Here is a 20,699-nt window from a genome sequence, read left to right on the forward strand (position 1 = left end):
TGTGAGCTCGTACAGGGTCTTGTCTGCGTCACGGTGGGAGTGGGGCATGTGGGGGTGAAGGTTAGCGCCCCCACTGTAGCGCCCCTCGGGGGTCTTGGAGAAGGGCTTGATGACAGCTGTCTGGTTGTTCTCCTTCCTCTTGATGTGGAACGACAGTCGCTGCCACAGGTGGTTTCCACGGGAACCCCGCTCCGTCTGGGCCCAGGATACTGACTTCCCATTGGAACTGCAGAGACAGGAAACAGGAAGTGAAAACAGGAAATGAAAGAAGTGTGTCACAGCTGGTGCATTTTCTCTATTCCTCCCCTCCACCTTTATCTCCCCTGTCGGTCCTCTTCCCTCTCTCTCTCTATTCCTCCCCTCCACCTTTATCTCCCCTGTCGGTCCTCTTCTCTCTCTCTCTCTCTCTCTCTCTCTCTCTCTCTCTCTCTCTCTCTGTCTCTCTCTCTGTCTCTCTCTCTGTCTCTCTCTCTCTCTCTCTCTCTCTCTCTCTCTCTCTCTCTCTCTCTCTCTCTCTCTCTCTCTCTCTCTCTCTATTGTCAGGTTAATTAGTGTGATTAATCTATAATGGGGCATCTGATTAAATCATGCTGCTGTGGCTAGGGGTGGGAGGACTCTAGAGAGACTCATATAACCTCAGCACACAGACACCAACGCACACACATAAAACAAGGGGAGAAAGAGATGGAAAGAGAGATGGTATTTTTGACACATCTTATAGTGGTCTGATTGTAATCTTGCTTGCCGAGCGAGACAGTAACCAGCTGACTAAAGAGAATGTCCTTTTCCCTTTTATTCTGTGGAGCAGCATGTTGTCATTTCATATGGTTGCTTAGTCACGTGGTTGTTCCATTAGAGATGGCGTGCTTGGCCTTTAGCTTGTCCTCTTCAACTTTGTTTTATCTCCCTTTCTCTCTCCCCCCCTCTATCTCTCTCCCCCTTTCTCTCTCTCCCTCCTCTCTCTCTCTCCCCTTTCGCTCTCTCCCCCTCTCTCTATCTCTCCCCCCTCTCTCTCTCCCCCCTCTCTCTCTCTCTCTCCCCTTTCGCTCTCTCCCCCCTCTCTCTATCTCTCTCCCCCCTCTCTTTCTCCCCCCTCTCTCTCTCTCTCTCTCTCTCTCCCCTTTCTCTCTCTCCCCCCTTTCTCTCTCTCCCCTCTCTCTCTCCCCTTTCTCTCTCTCCCCTCTCTCCCTCTCCCTTCTCTCTCTCTCCCTTCTCTCTCTCTTCCCCTTCTCTCTCTCTCCCCCCTCTCTCATTTTCCTGGAAGTGGCATCTGCATAATCAGGTGTGCGGGTCGGACTCAGGTCAGACAGAGAGACAGACACACAGCTGCTGAGGAATTATTGACTCAGATGGCCCTTATTGAAATGGCTCTGCACTAAAAAGTTGTTACTGAAAGAGCCCTCAAATGAGATTCAGTTAGGGACAGTGACCCAGCACTGATCTCTGTACCCTCCTCAGCTAAACACTAGCTCCTGTGTGACCCCAGACAGGCTCTACAGCATCTCTCTGTATTCCAATCTCTACACACACACACCTGAGGGTCTCTCCAGTGGAGCAGCGTCGCCTCCAGAGATTGACCAGGCTGGAGGAGCGGCTGGCGGCCGAGGAGGACTTCCCATCACCCACATGCATGCGTACTACCGTGCTCGTAGTGAAAGCACTGCGCACGTTACGCTCTGGCTTGGCCAGGATGATATACACCTGGAGAGAACGAGACAGACAGAAGAGCTTCATAACCCTTCATAAGCACTAAATAACACTTGTTATAACCCTTCACAAGCCCCTTATAACCAAACACAATATTCCAAATAAACATTCCTTTTCAAGTCCCTCAGTCGAGCACCTGATTCCGTTTTGCTTAAAGCTGAAGTTGTTTTCTATCTCCAGTGTCCTGTGTGTCTTACCTTGGGTACGAACAGGCAGCAGAGAGCCACAGTGGCACTGAGGCTGACGCTGAAGCACATGGTGATGATCTTGTAGTTGGAACCGAAGTAGATGGGCACGAAGGCCAGCCAGATGATACAGGTGGTGTACATGGTGAAGGCGATGTACTTGGCCTCGTTGAAGTTGGCTGGGACGTTACGCGTCTTGAAGGCGTAGAAGGTGCAGCTCAGGATCAGCAGGCCGTTGTAGCCCAGCGGCGCCACCACGCCCAGGTTGGTGGTGTAACAGATGCGGTTGACCTGCCGGATGCTGGGGTAATCGTGGATCACCTGCAGGTAGTAGAGCCATCTGTATCAGCATGTACATACACGGAGCGGACAAAACTTTAGGAACATCTATTGCATCTTGCCTATGCCACTCGGTCATCGCTCATCCATACGGTTATATGTACACATTCTTATTCCATCCCTTAAGATTTGTGTGTATTAGGTACTTGTTGTGGAATTGTTAGATTACTTGTTATATATTACTGCACTGTCAGAACTAGAAGCACAAGCATTTCGCTACACTCGCAATAACACCTGCTAACCATGTGTATGTGATCAATTTGATTTGATTTGCTTTGCTTTGAACACTTTCCATGACAGACTGACCAGGTGAATCCAGGTAAAAGCTATGATCCCTTATTGATGTCACTTAGTAAATCCACTTCAATCAGTGTAGATGAAGGGGAGGAGACAGGTTAAAGAAGGATTTTTAAGCCTTGAGACAATTGAGACATGTATTGTGCATGTGTGCCATTCAGAGAGTGAATGGGCAAGACAAAATATTGAAGTGTCTTTGAACGGGGTATAGTAGTAGGTGCCAGGCACACTGGTTTGTGTCAAGAACTGCAACGCTGCTGGGTTATTACACCCAACATTTCCCGTGTATTACAAGCATTGTTCACCACCCAAATGACATCCAGCCAACTTGACACAACTGTGGGAAGCATTGGAGTTAACATGGACCAGCATCCCTGTGGAACGTGTTACACACCTTGAATAGTCTATTCTCTGACGAATTGAGGCTGTTCTGAGGGTAAAAGGGGGTGGGGTGGAACTCAATATTAGGAAGGTGTTCTTAATGTTTTGTCCACTCAGTGTAGCTGCTGTACAGTATGTATACAGTCAGAAAGTGGGTTTGGGGGCCTCCCGAGTGGCGCAGCGGTCTAAGGCACTGCACTGCGTCACTACAGACCCGGGTTCAATCCCAAGCTGTGTCGCAACCGACTGCAACCGGGAGACCCATGAGGCGGTGCACAATTGGCCCAGCGTTGTCCGGGTTACGGGAGGATTTGGCCAGCCGGGATGTCCTTGTCCCATCGCGCTCTAGCCACTCCTTGTGGCGGGCCTGGGCGCATGCACGCTGGCTTCGGTCGCCATTGGTGCGGCTGGATCTGAGTTAAAGAGAGCAGTGTGTCAAGAAGCAGTGAGGCTTGGCAGGGTCGTGTTTCAGAGGACGCATGGCTCTCGACCTTCGCCTCTCCTGAGTCCGTACGGGAGTTGCAGCGATGAGACAAGACTATAACTACCAAATGGATAACATGAAATTGGGGGAGAAAAAGGGCATAAAAAATATAATAATAATAAAAAAAATCTTTAAAAAAAAAGAAAGTGGGTTTGGACAACTGTATAGGTTGAGACCATGTTGGCACCAGGTTTTCACTTCAGCCAGTTCAGCAAGTAAATGTATCATTCACTTTAAGAGGCAGTCTCAGACCCTTAGGCTGACAATTCACTGACACACACACACACACACACACACACACACACACACAGTGGGCACAGCCTACCTGTGGGGGCTCCATGAGGAAGAGAGCCACTATGATGCCCAGCTGCAGCAGGATGAGTAGAGAGGCGATAACGAGCTGGGCGCATGCAGACATGAACCTGGGCTTCCTAGTACAGATCTTCTTCTTACTGCCAGCCAGGATACGGGCTATACGGTTAGTCTGCAACAACAACACAGCCAGGATACGGGCTATATGGTTAGTCTGCAACAACAACACAGCCAGGATACGGGCTATATGGTTAGTCTGCAACAACAACACAGCCAGGATACAGGCTATATGGTTAGTCTGCAACAACAACACAGCCAGGATACGGGCTATATGGTTAGTCTGCAACAACAACACAGCCAGGATATGGGCTATATGGTTAGTCTGCAACAACAAATGTCAGAGAGAATGAATGAATGAATAGACTTCATACCGGGAGAGAAGGGGAAATCTGTAATAATGACTTCAAACACAGTCTGTTTGTGAGATCCATATGTCTAGATGTACAAGGACATGGTAGGTGAAAGAATCAAGGTAAAGAGTGACTTGATGATGTACCTTGGTGACCAGGGCAGAGTAGCTCATGGCAGGGGACAGGCCTATGCCCAGTCTCTGTAGGTAGCAGTGTGCAGCGTGGGGCTTGGCGATGAGACTGAAGGTACAGAGATAGCCCAGACAGATCCCAGCCAGGATGATGTAACAAAGCTCTCTGCTAGACGACTTCACCACCGGAGTGTCCCGGAACCTACACCCACACAGTTTGTTGTATAACCTTGTAACAAATATACTAACTTACAGTTCAAATTACATGTTGAAAACAATCCCAGTGCCAAACCATGTTGGAAAACAAGTGGAATCCTTTAACGTGTTATCCCCTGGGTTGTACTCCGTGCATATTTTCCCAAACAAAGGGTTGAATATGACATTGACTTTCACATTTATTATGTTAAAATCCATAAGTTGTTACCTGATGAAGACGGAGGTGACGAAGAATGTGGCACAGAGTCCCAAACAAGCAAATGCCACAGCAGCAATGGGCTCTGGGTCCCCCCAACGCAGGTACTCCACTGGGATAGGGTCACAGCCTGGAGGGTGGGGGGGAGATGGAGAGAGAAAGAGATAGTGAGAGGTTAAAAACAAACAGCATTGATAAGTTTTCAGTTTTTCTTAATTTCTCTCTTATTCTCTGGTTATCCCTCCTTTTTTCTCACCTTCTCTGTCTCGTGTGCCCTCCTCTCTCTCCCTCCTTTTCTCTCTCTCTCTCCCTCTGTTCCCCCACCCCTCCTGGGCTGTGAGATAAGTCTCATTAATTAAAGGGACAGTTCTAATTAGGTGCTGGCGTAATGCTCGCTGAAAATACCTCCCGGACCCGGCGGGTCCGAGACAGAACACCAGAGACGGCAAACCAGACAGAACACCGCCGCCACACTGCCGTTAAAATAGATGAAGTCATTAACGGCTCTACCTTTAACACAGTCTATAATGTTAAATTAATCAGTGAAGTAGTTCAGTTTAGAGGCAATAACAGTTTATTTGCTGAATGGGAGTATAGGTACCTTTAAGAGAAGAAACAGTAATTCTGGAAGACACTGTTAACAAAACTTGAATTTAACTCAACTTTACGGTCGCTCAGGAACTTTGTATTGAGGCCTCTCTCTCATTCTCTCACTCTCTCTCTCTCATTCTCACTCTCCCACTCTATCTCTCTCTCCCCCTCTCCCGCTCTCTCTCTCTTTAATTTCAATTCCATTTTAAGGGCTTAATTGGCATGGGAAACACATCTTTACATTGCCAAAGCAAGTGAAGTAGATCAGTGGTTCCCAAACTTTTTATAGTCCCGTACCCCTTCAAACATTCAACCTCCAGCTGTACCCCCTCTATCACCAGGGTCAGAGCACTCTCAAATGTTGTTTTTTGCCATCATTGTAAGCCTACCACACACACACACTATACAATACATTTATTAAACATAAGAATGAGAGTTGTTCTCACAACCCGGCTCGTGGGAAGTGACAAAGAGCTCTTATAGGACCAGGGCACAAATAATAATATAACAATAATCAATAATTTTGCTCTTTATTTAACCATCTTACATATAAAAACGTATTTTTTCATTGAAAGTTGTGAATACCTCACCACAGGTTAATGAGAAGGGTGTGTTTGAAAGGATGCACATAACTCTGCAATGTTGGGTTGTATTGGAGAGAGTCTCAGTCTTAAATAATTTTCCACACACAGTCTGTGCCTGTATTTAGTTTTCATGGTAGTGAGGGCTGAGAATCAACTCTCACATAGGCAGGTGGTTGCAAAGGGCATCAGTGTCTTATTAACAGCGCGATTTGCCAAGGCAGGATACTCTGAACGCAGCCCAATCCAGATATCTGGTAGTGGCTTCTGATTAAATTCAATTTTCACAGAACCGCTTGTTGCAATTTCGATGAGGCTCTCTTGTTCAGATATTGGTAAGTGGACTGGAGGCAGGGCATGAAAGGGATAACGAATCCAGTTGTTTGTGTCATTCGTTTTGGGAAAGTACCTGTGTAATTGCACATCTAACTCACTCAGGTGCTTCGCTATATCACATTTGACATTGTTTGTAAGCTTGAGTTCATTTGCACACAAAAAAAATCACACAATGATGGAAAGACCTGTGTGTTGTCCTTGTTAATGCAGACAGAGAAGAGCTCCAACTTCTTAATCACAGCCTAGATTTATAGTTGCGGAGAGTCCCTGTAATCCTAGATTCAGATCATTCAGGCGAGAAACAACATCACCCAGATAGGCCAGTCGTGTGAGAAACTCATCATCATGCAAGCGGTCAGACAAGTGAAAATGATGGTCAGTAAAGAAAACTTTATGCTCATCTCTCAATTAAAAAATACTTTGCCCCTTGATAACCAGCACAATTCTGTATGTTGTAAAAGCGTTACATGGTCGCTGCCCATAGTGCTGCATAGTGCAGAAAATACGCGAGAGTTCAGGGGCCTTGCTTTAACAAAGTTAAACATTTTTACTGTAGTGTCCAAAACGTCTTTCAAGCTGTCAGGCATTCCCTTGGCAGCAAGAGCCTCTCGGTGGATGCTGCAGTGCACCCAAGAGGCAGGAGCAACTGCTTGCACGCATGTTACCACTCCACTATGTCTCCCTGTCATGGCTTTTGCACCATCAGTACAGATACCAACATGAGCAGCAGCTACGTTTGACTACATACGGACCGTTAGCGGAATTCCTGTGAGAGAGTAACGGTTAGTGTGATTGGATGTTAATTATTTGACTAGGCTACCTGTATTTGACATTGTGTTGTTATTTAGCTGAACACTAGATGGTTTATTTTTGGCAGTGAAACGAGGATACTCAGGCGAGGAAAAAAAATGTTTATTTTTATTTTTTATATATATTTACATAAAAAAATGTGAATGACATTTTTATTTGGCGTACCCCTGATGGCATCACGTATCCCAGTTTGGGAATACCTGAAGAAGATAATGAGCAAAAGTGAAATAAGTAATAACAATTAACAGTAAACATTACACAGTTCCAAAAGAATAAAGACATTTCAAATGTCATATTATGTCTCTATACAGTGTTGTAACGATGTGCAAATAGTTAAACTACAAAAGGGATAATAAATAAATATAAATACGGGTTGTATTAACAATGGTGTTTGTTCTTCACTGGTTTCCCTTTTCTTATGGCAACAGGTCACAAATCTTGCTGCTGTGATGGCACACTGTGGTATTTCACCCAGTAGATATGGGAGTTTATCAAAACCGGGTTTGTTTTCAAATTATTTGTGGATCTGTGTAATCTGAGGGAAATATGTGTCTCTAATATGGTCATACATTTGGCAGGAGGTTAGGAAGTGCAGCTCAGTTTCCACCTCATTTTGTGGGCAGTGTGCACATAGCCTGTCTTCTCTTGAGAGCCAGGTCTGCCTACGGCGGCCTTTCTCAATAGCAAGGCTATGCTCACTGAGTCTGTACATAGTCAAAGCTTTCCTTAAGTTTGGGTCAGTCACAATGGTCAGGTATACTCTATTTTTTTGTTCATTCTTTCCAATGTGTCAAGTAATTATCCTTTTGTTTTCTCATGATTTTGTTTAGTCTAAATGTGTTGCTGTCCTGAGGCTCTGTGGGGTCTGTTTGTGTTTGTGAACAGAGTCCCAGGACCAGCTTGCTTAGGGAACTCTTCTCCAGATTTATCTTTCTGTAGGTGATGGCTTTGTTATGGAAGGTTTTGGGAATTGCTTCCTTTTAGGTGGTTGTAGAATTTTGATAATTGGCGGGTATCGGCCTAATTCTGCCTGCATGCATTATTTGGTGTTCTACGTTGTACATGGAGGATATTTTAGCAAAATTCTTCATGCAGAGTCTCAATTTGGTGTTTGTCCCATTTTGTGAATTATTGGTTGGTGAGTGGACCCCAGACCTCACAACCATAAAGGTTGTAACTGATTGAATTATTTTTAGCCAGATCCTAATTGGTCTGTTGAATTTTATGTTCCTTTTGATGGCATAGAAGGCCCTTCTTGCCTTGTCTCTCAGATCGTTCACAGCTTTGTGGAAGTTAGCTGTGGTGCTGATGTTTAGGTCGAGGTATATATCGTTTTTTGTGTGCTCTATGGCAAAGGTGACTTGATGGATTTTTTATTTGTGGTCCTGGTGACTGGACCTTTTTTGGAACACCATTATTTTTGTCTTACTGAGATTTACTGTCAGGGCCCAGGGTCTCTATGTTTTTGGTTGGATAGGTTTCTCAATGTCTTTCTTAGGTTTTTGTGTTCTTCATCAAACTATTTATCATTGTTGTTCATTTTCTTCAGTTTTATGTTTGACATTTTTAGATTTGATAGGGAATGACGGTGCCGGTGAAGAGGCCAGGCGTTTTACCTACCTATCTATATACTACCTACCTATCTATATACTACCTACCTATCTATATACTACCTACCTATCTATATACTACCTACCTATCTATATACTACCTACCTACCTATCTATATACTACCTACCTATCTATATACTACCTATAAGATGGTGCCGGAGAAGAAGGCTAACATTTTACGTGTCCCCAACCAATTGTTTTTTTTGTTCGTTTATTTGTGTTTTTTTACTTATTTTGTAGATAATGTTGCCACTACCGTCTCTTACGACCGAAAAAAAAAAACTTTTGGACATCAGGACTGCGATAACTTACCATGGACTGGCAGAATACTTTTTTGACTTGTATGAGTCTGACGAGCCCGATGCAAACGACATACTGCTTTCACGGGAACAGGTCCAGATCCACGTGATTTGCGTGAAGAGGAGGCGGAGAAAAAGGGGCCAAAGGGCAGGCTGCCTTCTGAGAATTGGTAGGCGATTGAATAAACTCCCACTTCCTTTCATTCTGCTAGCAAACATGCAATCTTTGGAGAATTAAATAGATGACCTATGCGCAAGATTAAACTACCAACAGGACATTCAAAACTGTAATATCTTATGCTTCATGGAGTCGTGGCTGAACGACGACATTATCAACATACAGCTGGCTGGTTATATGCTGTACGGCAGGATAGAACAGCGGCGTCTGGTAAGACAAGGGGCGGCAAACTATGTATTTTTGTAAATAACAGCTGGTGCACGATATCTAAGGAAGTCTTGAGCTATTGCTCGCCTGAGGTAGAGTATCTACATTTACATTATCTCATGATAAGCTGTAGACCACACTATCTACTTAGAGAGTTTTCATCTGTATTTTTCGTAGCTGTCTACATACCACCACAGACTGAGGCTGGCACTAAGACCGCATTGAATGAGCTGTATTCCGCTTTAAGCATACAAGAAAACGCTCACCCAGAGGTGATGCTCCTAGTAGCCGGGGATTTTAATGCAGGGAAACTTAAATCAGTTTTACCAAATTTCTATCAGCATGTTAAATGTGCAACCAGAGGGGAAAAAAACTCGGGACCACCTTTACTCCACACACAGAGACGCATACAAAGCTTTCCCTTGCCTTCCATTTGGCAAATCTTACCATAATTCTATCCTTCTGATTCCTGCTTACAGGAAAAAATTCAAGCAGGAAGAACCAGTGACTCGATCATTAAAAAAAGTGGTCAGATGAAGCAGATGCTAGGCTACAGGACTGTTTTGCTAGCACAGACTGGAATATGTTCTGGGGTTCCTCCAATGGCATTGAGGAGTACACCACATTAGTCATTGGCTTCATCAATAAGTACATCGATGACGTCGTCCCCACAGTGACCGTACGTACATACCCCAACCAGAAGCCAAGGATTACAGGCAACATCCGCACTGAGCTAAAGGCAAAAGCTGCCGTTTTCAAGGAGCGGGACTCTAACACGGAACCTTATAAGAAATCCCGCTATGCCCTCCGACGAACCATCAAACAGGAAAAGCGTTGAGGCAAATGGCACTGGAACATGCATGAGAGCACCAGCTGTTCTGGAAGACCGTGTGATCGCTCTCTCTGCAGCCAATGTGAGTAGGACCTTTAAACAGGTCAACATTCACAAGGCCGCAGGGCCAGAAGGATTACCAGGAAATGTACTGCGAGCATGCGCTGACCAACTGGCAAATATCTTCACAGATATTTTCAACCTCTCCCTGTCCGAGTCTGTAATACCAACATGTTTTAAGCAGACCACCATACTGCCTGTGCCCAAGAACACTAAGGTAACCTGCCTAAATGACTACCAACCCGTAGCACTCACGTCTGTAGCCATGAATTGCTTTGAAAGGCTGATCATGGCTCACATCAACACCATTATCCCAGAAACCCTGGACCCACTCCAATTTACATACCTTAACAGATCCACAGATTATGCAATCTCTATTTCACTCCACACTGCCCTTTCCCACCTGGACAAAAGGAACACCTATGTGAGAATGCTATTCATTGACTACAGCTCAGCGTTCAACACCATAGTGCCCTCAAAGCTCATCAATAAACTAAGGACCCAGGGACTAAACACCTCCCTCTGCAACTGGATCCTGGACATCCTGACGGGCCGCCCCCTCAGCCCCTTCCTGTACTCCCTGTTCACTCATGACTGCATGGCCAGGCACCGCTCCAACACCATCATTAAGTTTGCAGATGACACAACATGGTAGGCCTGAAAAAGAGGACCAAGCACGCCCCAATTCTCATCGACGGGGCTGCAGTGGAGCAGGTTGAGAGCTTCAAGTTCCTTGGTGTCCACATCACCAACAAACTAACATGGTCCAAGCACACAAAACCTATTCTTCCTCGGGAGACTGTAAAGATTTGGCATGGTTCCTCAGGTCCTCAAAAGGTTCTAAAGCTGCACCAGCGAGAGCTTCCTGACTGTTTGCATCACTGCCTGGTATGGCAACTGCTCGGCCTCAGACCGCAAGGCACTACAGAGGGTAGTGCGAACGGCCCAGTACATCACTGGGGCAAAGCTCCAGTTACAGTCCCAACGGGAGCCACAGTACACCAGTTACAGTCCAGATGGGAGTAACATTACACCAGTTACAGTCCAGACGGGAGCCACATTACACCAGTTACAGTCCAGACGGGAGCCACATTACACCAGTTACAGTCCAGACGGGAGCCACATTACACCAGTTACAGTCCAGACGGGAGCCACATTACACCAGTTACAGTCCAGACGGGAGCAACATTACACCAGTTACAGTCCAGACGGGAGCCACATTACACCAGTTACAGTCCCAACGGGAGCCACATTACACCAGTTACAGTCCAGACGGGAGATACATTACACCAGTTACAGTCCTGACGGGAGCCACATTACACCGGTTACAGTCCCAACGGGAGCCACATTACACCAGTTACAGTCCAGACGGGAGCCACATTACACCAGTTACAGTCCAGACGGGAGCTACATTACACCAGTTACAGTCCTGACGGGAGCCACATTACACCAGTTACAGTCCCGACGGGAGCTACATTACACCAGTTACAGTCCAGATGGGAGCCACATTACACCAGTTACGGTCCAGACGGGAGTCACATTACACCAGTTACGGTCCAGACGGGAGCCACATTACACCAGTTACAGTCCAGACGGGAGCCACATTACACCAGTTACAGTCCTGACGGGAGCCACATTACACCAGTTACAGTCCCAACGGGAGCCACATTACACCAGTTACAGTCCAGACGGGAGTAACATTACACCAGTTACAGTCCAGACGGGAGCCACATTACACCAGTTACAGTCCAGACGGGAGCCACATTACACCAGTTACAGTCCCAACGGGAGCCACATTACACCAGTTACAGTCCAGACGGGAGCCACATTACACCAGTTACAGTCCAGACGGGAGTAACATTACACCAGTTACAGTCCCAACGGGAGCCACATTACACCAGTTACAGTCCAGATGGGAGTAACATTACACCAGTTACAGTCCAGACGGGAGCCACATTACACCAGTTACAGTCCAGACGAGAGCCACATTACACCAGTTACAGTCCCGACGGGAGTCACATTAGACCAATTACAGTCCAGACGGGAGTAACATTACACCAGTTACAGTCCCGACGGGAGCTACATTACACCAGTTACAGTCCAGACGGGAGCCACATTACACCAGTTACAGTCCTGACGGGAGCCACATTACACCAGTTACAGTCCCAACGGGAGCCACATTACACCAGTTACAGTCCAGACGGGAGTAACATTACACCAGTTACAGTCCAGACGGGAGCCACATTACACCAGTTACAGTCCAGACGGGAGCCACATTACACCAGTTACAGTCCCAACGGGAGCCACATTACACCAGTTACAGTCCAGACGGGAGCCACATTACACCAGTTACAGTCCAGACGGGAGTAACATTACACCAGTTACAGTCCAGACTGGAGTAACATTACACCAGTTACAGTCCAGACGGGAGCTACATTACACCAGTTACAGTCCCGACGGGAGACACATTAGACCAGTTACAGTCCAGACGGGAGTAACATTACACCAGTTACAGTCCAGACGGGAGCCACATTACACCAGTTACAGTCCAGACGGGAGCCACATTACACCAGTTACAGTCCAGACGGGAGTAACATTACACCAGTTACAGTCCAGACTGGAGTAACATTACACCAGTTACAGTCCAGACGGGAGCTACATTACACCAGTTACAGTCCCGACGGGAGACACATTAGACCAGTTACAGTGCAGACGGGAGTAACATTACACCAGTTACAGTCCAGACGGGAGCCACATTACACCAGTTACAGTCCAGACGGGAGTCACGTTAGACCAATTACAGTCCAGACGGGAGTAACATTACACCAGTTACAGTCCTGACGGGAGTCACATTAGACCAATTACAGTCCAGACGGGAGTAACATTACACCAGTTACAGTCCCAACGGGAGCCACATTACACCAGTTACAGTCCAGATGGGAGTAACATTACACCAGTTACAGTCCAGACGGGAGCCACATTACACCAGTTACAGTCCAGACGAGAGCCACATTACACCAGTTACAGTCCCGACGGGAGTCACATTAGACCAATTACAGTCCAGACGGGAGTAACATTACACCAGTTACAGTCCCGACGGGAGCTACATTACACCAGTTACAGTCCAGACGGGAGCCATATTACACCAGTTACAGTCCTGACGGGAGCCACATTACACCAGTTACAGTCCAGACGGGAGCCACATTACACCAGTTACAGTCCAGACGGGAGCCACATTACACCAGTTACAGTCCAGACGGGAGTAACATTACACCAGTTACAGTCCAGACGGGAGCCACATTACACCAGTTACAGTCCAGACGGGAGCCACATTACACCAGTTACAGTCCAGACGGGAGCCACATTACACCAGTTACAGTCCAGACGGGAGTAACATTACACCAGTTACAGTCCTGACGGGAGTAACATTACACCATTTACAGTCCCGACGGGAGCCACATTACACCAGTTACAGTCCAGACGGGAGTAACATTACACCAGTTACAGTCCAGACGGGAGTAACATAACACCAGTTACAGTCCAGACGGGAGCCACATTACACCAGTTACAGTCCAGACGGGAGCTACATTACACCAGTTACAGTCCAGACGGGAGTAACATAACACCAGTTACAGTCCAGATGGGAGCCACATTACACCAGTTACAGTCCAGACGGGAGCTACATTACACCAGTTACAGTCCAGACGGGAGCTACATTACACCAGTTACAGTCCAGACGGGAGTAACATTACACCAGTTACAGTCCAGACGGGAGCCACATTACACCAGTTACAGTCCAGACGGGAGCTACATTACACCAGTTACAGTCCAGACGGGAGTAACATTACACCAGTTACAGTCCAGACGGGAGCCACATTACACGAGTAACAGTCCAGACGGGAGCTATATTACACCAGTTACAGTCCAGACGGGAGTAACATTACACCAGTTACAGTCCAGACGGGAGCTACATTACACCAGTTACAGTCGCAACGGGAGCCACATTACACCAGTTACAGTCCAGACGGGAGCCACATTACACCAGTTACAGTCCAGACGGGAGTAACATTACACAGGTTACAGTCCAGACGGGAGCCACAGTACACCAGTTACAGTCCAGACGGGAGCCACATTACACCAGTTACAGTCCCAACGGGAGCCACATTACACCAGTTACAGTCCAGACGGGAGCCACATTACACCAGTTACAGTCCAGACGGGAGTAACATTACACCAGTTACAGTCCAGACTGGAGTAACATTACACCAGTTACAGTCCAGACGGGAGCTACATTACACCAGTTACAGTCCCGACGGGAGACACATTAGACCAGTTACAGTCCAGACGGGAGTAACATTACACCAGTTACAGTCCAGACGGGAGCCACATTACACCAGTTACAGTCCAGACGGGAGCCACATTACACCAGTTACAGTCCAGACGGGAGTAACATTAGACCAGTTACAGTCCAGACGGGAGTAACATTACACCAGTTACAGTCCAGACGGGAGCCACATTACACCAGTTACAGTCCAGACGGGAGCTACATTACACCAGTTACAGTCCAGACGGGAGCCACATTACACCTGTTACAGTCCAGACGGGAGCCACATTACACCAGTTACAGTCCAGACGGGAGTAACATTACACCAGTTACAGTCCAGACGGGAGCCACATTACACCAGTTACAGTCCAGACGGGAGTAACATTACACCAGTTACAGTCCAGACGGGAGTAACATTACACCAGTTACAGTCCAGACGGGAGTAACATTACACCAGTTACAGTCCAGACGGGAGCCGCATTACACCAGTTACAGTCCAGACGGGAGTAACATTACACCAGTTACAGTCCAGACGGGAGCCACATTACACCAGTTACAGTCCAGACGGGAGCCACATTACACCAGTTACAGTCCAGATGGGAGTAACATTACACCAGTTACAGTCCAGACGGGAGCCACATTACACCAGTTACAGTCCAGACGGGAGCCACATTACACCAGTTACAGTCCAGACGGGAGCCACATTACACCAGTTACAGTCCAGACGGGAGTAACATTACACCAGTTACAGTCCTGACGGGAGTAACATTACACCATTTACAGTCCCGACGGGAGCCACATTACACCAGTTACAGTCCAGACGGGAGTAACATTACACCAGTTACAGTCCAGACGGGAGTAACATAACACCAGTTACAGTCCAGACGGGAGCCACATTACACCAGTTACAGTCCAGACGGGAGCTACATTACACCAGTTACAGTCCAGGCGGGAGTAACATAACACCAGTTACAGTCCAGATGGGAGCCACATTACACCAGTTACAGTCCAGACGGGAGCTACATTACACCAGTTACAGTCCAGACGGGAGCTACATTACACCAGTTACAGTCCAGACGGGAGTAACATTACACCAGTTACAGTCCAGACGGGAGCCACATTACACCAGTTACAGTCCAGACGGGAGCTACATTACACCAGTTACAGTCCAGACGGGAGTAACATTACACCAGTTACAGTCCAGACGGGAGCCACATTACACGAGTAACAGTCCAGACGGGAGCTATATTACACCAGTTACAGTCCAGACGGGAGTAACATTACACCAGTTACAGTCCAGACGGGAGCTACATTACACCAGTTACAGTCCCAACGGGAGCCACATTACACCAGTTACAGTCCAGACGGGAGCTACATTACACCAGTTACAGTCCAGACGGGAGTTACATTACACCAGTTACATCCCAGACGGGAGCCACATTACACCAGTTACAGTCCAGATGGGAGCCACATTACACCAGTTACAGTCCTAACGGGAGTAACATTACACCAGTTACAGTCCAGACGGGAGCCACATTACACCAGTTACAGTCCTGACGGGAGCCACATTACACCAGTTACAGTCCAGACGGGAGTAACATTACACCAGTTACAGTCCCGACGGGAGCCACATTACACCAGTTACAGTCCAGACGGGAGCCACATTACACCAGTTACAGTCCAGACGGGAGCCACATTACACCAGTTACAGTCCAGACGGGAGTAACATTACACCAGTTACAGTCCTGACGGGAGTAACATTACACCAGTTACAGTCCCGCCGGGAGCCACATTACACCAGTTACAGTCCAGATGGGACTAACATTACACCAGTTACAGTCCAGAGGGGAGCCGCATTACACCAGTTACAGTCCAGACGGGAGTAACATTACACCAGTTACAGTCCAGACGGGAGCAACATTACACCAGTTACAGTCCAGACGGGAGCCACATTACACCAGTTACAGTCCAGACGGGAGTAACATTACACCAGTTACAGTCCAGACGGGAGTAACATTACACCAGTTACAGTCCAGACGGGAGCCACATTACACCAGTTACAGTCCAGACGGGAGTCACATTACACCAGTTACAGTCCAGACGGGAGTAACATTACACCAGTTACAGTCCAGACGGGAGCCGCATTACACCAGTTACAGTCCAGACGTGAGTAACATTACACCAGTTACAGTCCAGACGGGAGTAACATTACACCAGTTACAGTCCAGACGGGAGCCACATTACACCAGTTACAGTCCAGACGGGAGCTACATTACACCAGTTACAGTCCAGACGGGAGCCACATTACACCTGTTACAGTCCAGACGGGAGCCACATTACACCAGTTACAGTCCAGACGGGAGTAACATTACACCAGTTACAGTCCAGACGGGAGCCACATTACACCAGTTACAGTCCAGACGGGAGTAACATTACACCAGTTACAGTCCAGACGGGAGTAACATTACACCAGTTACAGTCCAGACGGGAGTAACATTACACCAGTTACAGTCCAGACGGGAGCCGCATTACACCAGTTACAGTCCAGACGGGAGTAACATTACACCAGTTACAGTCCAGACGGGAGCCACATTACACCAGTTACAGTCCAGACGGGAGCCACATTACACCAGTTACAGTCCAGACGGGAGTAACATTACACCAGTTACAGTCCAGACGGGAGCCACATTACACCAGTTACAGTCCAGACGGGAGCCACATTACACCAGTTACAGTCCAGACGGGAGTAACATTACACCAGTTACAGTCCAGACGGGAGTAACATTACACCAGTTACAGTCCAGACGGGAGCCGCATTACACCAGTTACAGTCCAGACGGGAGTAACATTACACCAGTTACAGTCCAGACGGGAGCCACATTACACCAGTTACAGTCCAGACGGGAGCCACATTACACCAGTTACAGTCCAGATGGGAGTAACATTACACCAGTTACAGTCCAGACGGGAGCCACATTACACCAGTTACAGTCCAGACGGGAGCCACATTACACCAGTTACAGTCCAGACGGGAGCCACATTACACCAGTTACAGTCCAGACGGGAGTAACATTACACCAGTTACAGTCCTGACGGGAGTAACATTACACCATTTACAGTCCCGACGGGAGCCACATTACACCAGTTACAGTCCAGACGGGAGTAACATTACACCAGTTACAGTCCAGACGGGAGTAACATAACACCAGTTACAGTCCAGACGGGAGCCACATTACACCAGTTACAGTCCAGACGGGAGCTACATTACACCAGTTACAGTCCAGGCGGGAGTAACATAACACCAGTTACAGTCCAGATGGGAGCCACATTACACCAGTTACAGTCCAGACGGGAGCTACATTACACCAGTTACAGTCCAGACGGGAGCTACATTACACCAGTTACAGTCCAGACGGGAGTAACATTACACCAGTTACAGTCCAGACGGGAGCCACATTACACCAGTTACAGTCCAGACGGGAGCTACATTACACCAGTTACAGTCCAGACGGGAGTAACATTACACCAGTTACAGTCCAGACGGGAGCCACATTACACGAGTAACAGTCCAGACGGGAGCTATATTACACCAGTTACAGTCCAGACGGGAGTAACATTACACCAGTTACAGTCCAGACGGGAGCTACATTACACCAGTTACAGTCCCAACGGGAGCCACATTACACCAGTTACAGTCCAGACGGGAGCTACATTACACCAGTTACAGTCCAGACGGGAGTTACATTACACCAGTTACATCCCAGACGGGAGCCACATTACACCAGTTGCAGTCCAGATGGGAGCCACATTACACCAGTTACAGTCCTAACGGGAGTAACATTACACCAGTTACAGTCCAGACGGGAGCCACATTACACCAGTTACAGTCCTGACGGGAGCCACATTACACCAGTTACAGTCCAGACGGGAGTAACATTACACCAGTTACAGTCCCGACGGGAGCCACATTACACCAGTTACAGTCCAGACGGGAGCCACATTACACCAGTTACAGTCCAGACGGGAGCCACATTACACCAGTTACAGTCCAGACGGGAGTAACATTACACCAGTTACAGTCCTGACGGGAGTAACATTACACCAGTTACAGTCCCGCCGGGAGCCACATTACACCAGTTACAGTCCAGATGGGACTAACATTACACCAGTTACAGTCCAGAGGGGAGCCGCATTACACCAGTTACAGTCCAGACGGGAGTAACATTACACCAGTTACAGTCCAGACGGGAGCAACATTACACCAGTTACAGTCCAGACGGGAGCCACATTACACCAGTTACAGTCCAGACGGGAGTAACATTACACCAGTTACAGTCCAGACGGGAGTAACATTACACCAGTTACAGTCCAGACGGGAGCCACATTACACCAGTTACAGTCCAGACGGGAGTCACATTACACCAGTTACAGTCCAGACGGGAGTAACATTACACCAGTTACAGTCCAGACGGGAGCCGCATTACACCAGTTACAGTCCAGACGTGAGTAACATTACACCAGTTACAGTCCAGACGGGAGTAACATTACACCAGTTACAGTCCAGACGGGAGCCACATTACACCAGTTACAGTCCAGACGGGAGCTACATTACACCAGTTACAGTCCAGACGGGAGCCACATTACACCTGTTACAGTCCAGACGGGAGCCACATTACACCAGTTACAGTCCAGACGGGAGTAACATTACACCAGTTACAGTCCAGACGGGAGCCACATTACACCAGTTACAGTCCAGACGGGAGTAACATTACACCAGTTACAGTCCAGACGGGAGTAACATTACACCAGTTACAGTCCAGACGGGAGTAACATTACACCAGTTACAGTCCAGACGGGAGCCGCATTACACCAGTTACAGTCCAGACGGGAGTAACATTACACCAGTTACAGTCCAGACGGGAGCCACATTACACCAGTTACAGTCCAGACGGGAGCCACATTACACCAGTTACAGTCCAGACGGGAGTAACATTACACCAGTTACAGTCCAGACGGGAGCCACATTACACCAGTTACAGTCCAGACGGGAGCCACATTACACCAGTTACAGTCCAGACGGGAGCCACATTACACCAGTTACAGTCCAGACGGGAGTAACATTACACCAGTTACAGTCCTGACGGGAGTAACATTACACCATTTACAGTCCCGACGGGAGCCACATTACACCAGTTACAGTCCAGACGGGAGTAACATTACACCAGTTACAGTCCAGACGGGAGTAACATAACACCAGTTACAGTCCAGACGGGAGCCACATTACACCAGTTACAGTCCAGACGGGAGCTACATTACACCAGTTACAGTCCAGACGGGAGTAACATAACACCAGTTACAGTCCAGATGGGAGCCACATTACACCAGTTACAGTCCAGACGGGAGCTACATTACACCAGTTACAGTCCAGACGGGAGCTACATTACACCAGTTACAGTCCAGACGGGAGTAACATTACACCAGTTACAGTCCAGACGGGAGCCACATTACACCAGTTACAGTCCAGACGGGAGCTACATTACACCAGTTACAGTCCAGACGGGAGTAACATTACACCAGTTACAGTCCAGACGGGAGCCACATTACACGAGTAACAGTCCAGACGGGAGCTATATTACACCAGTTACAGTCCAGACGGGAGTAACATTACACCAGTTACAGTCCAGACGGGAGCTACATTACACCAGTTACAGTCCCAACGGGAGCCACATTACACCAGTTACAGTCCAGACGGGAGCTACATTACACCAGTTACAGTCCAGACGGGAGTTACATTACACCAGTTACATCCCAGACGGGAGCCACATTACACCAGTTACAGTCCAGATGGGAGCCACATTACACCAGTTACAGTCCTAACGGGAGTAACATTACACCAGTTACAGTCCAGACGGGAGCCACATTACACCAGTTACAGTCCTGACGGGAGCCACATTACACCAGTTACAGTCCAGACGGGAGTAACATTACACCAGTTACAGTCCCGACGGGAGCCACATTACACCAGTTACAGTCCAGACGGGAGCCACATTACACCAGTTACAGTCCAGACGGGAGCCACATTACACCAGTTACAGTCCAGACGGGAGTAACATTACACCAGTTACAGTCCTGACGGGAGTAACATTACACCAGTTACAGTCCCGCCGGGAGCCACATTACACCAGTTACAGTCCAGATGGGACTAACATTAC

The 20,699-nt window shown here is 47.7% G+C and overlaps 1 protein-coding gene across 1 annotated transcript in view; it reads right to left on the reverse strand.

The window, feature by feature from the left end:
* LOC106581415 (metabotropic glutamate receptor 5) overlaps nucleotides 1–20,699 on the reverse strand; it is a 259,139-nt gene that overhangs the window by 2,051 nt on the left and 236,389 nt on the right. The window contains exons 12-17 of the mRNA XM_014163472.3: nucleotides 4,671–4,788; nucleotides 4,262–4,448; nucleotides 3,719–3,877; nucleotides 1,905–2,213; nucleotides 1,535–1,701; nucleotides 1–226 (exon numbers count right to left, since the gene is read on the reverse strand). The exon at nucleotides 1–226 is cut by the window's left edge and continues 2,051 nt beyond it. Of these exons, the coding sequence (XP_014018947.2) occupies nucleotides 1–226; nucleotides 1,535–1,701; nucleotides 1,905–2,213; nucleotides 3,719–3,877; nucleotides 4,262–4,448; nucleotides 4,671–4,788 (1,166 nt within the window). The remainder of the gene's footprint in view (nucleotides 227–1,534; nucleotides 1,702–1,904; nucleotides 2,214–3,718; nucleotides 3,878–4,261; nucleotides 4,449–4,670; nucleotides 4,789–20,699) is intronic.

The sequence above is a fragment of the Salmo salar genome, chromosome 20, assembly GCF_965601325.2.
Source record: "Salmo salar chromosome 20, fSalSal1, whole genome shotgun sequence".
Taxonomy (NCBI): domain Eukaryota; kingdom Metazoa; phylum Chordata; class Actinopteri; order Salmoniformes; family Salmonidae; genus Salmo; species Salmo salar.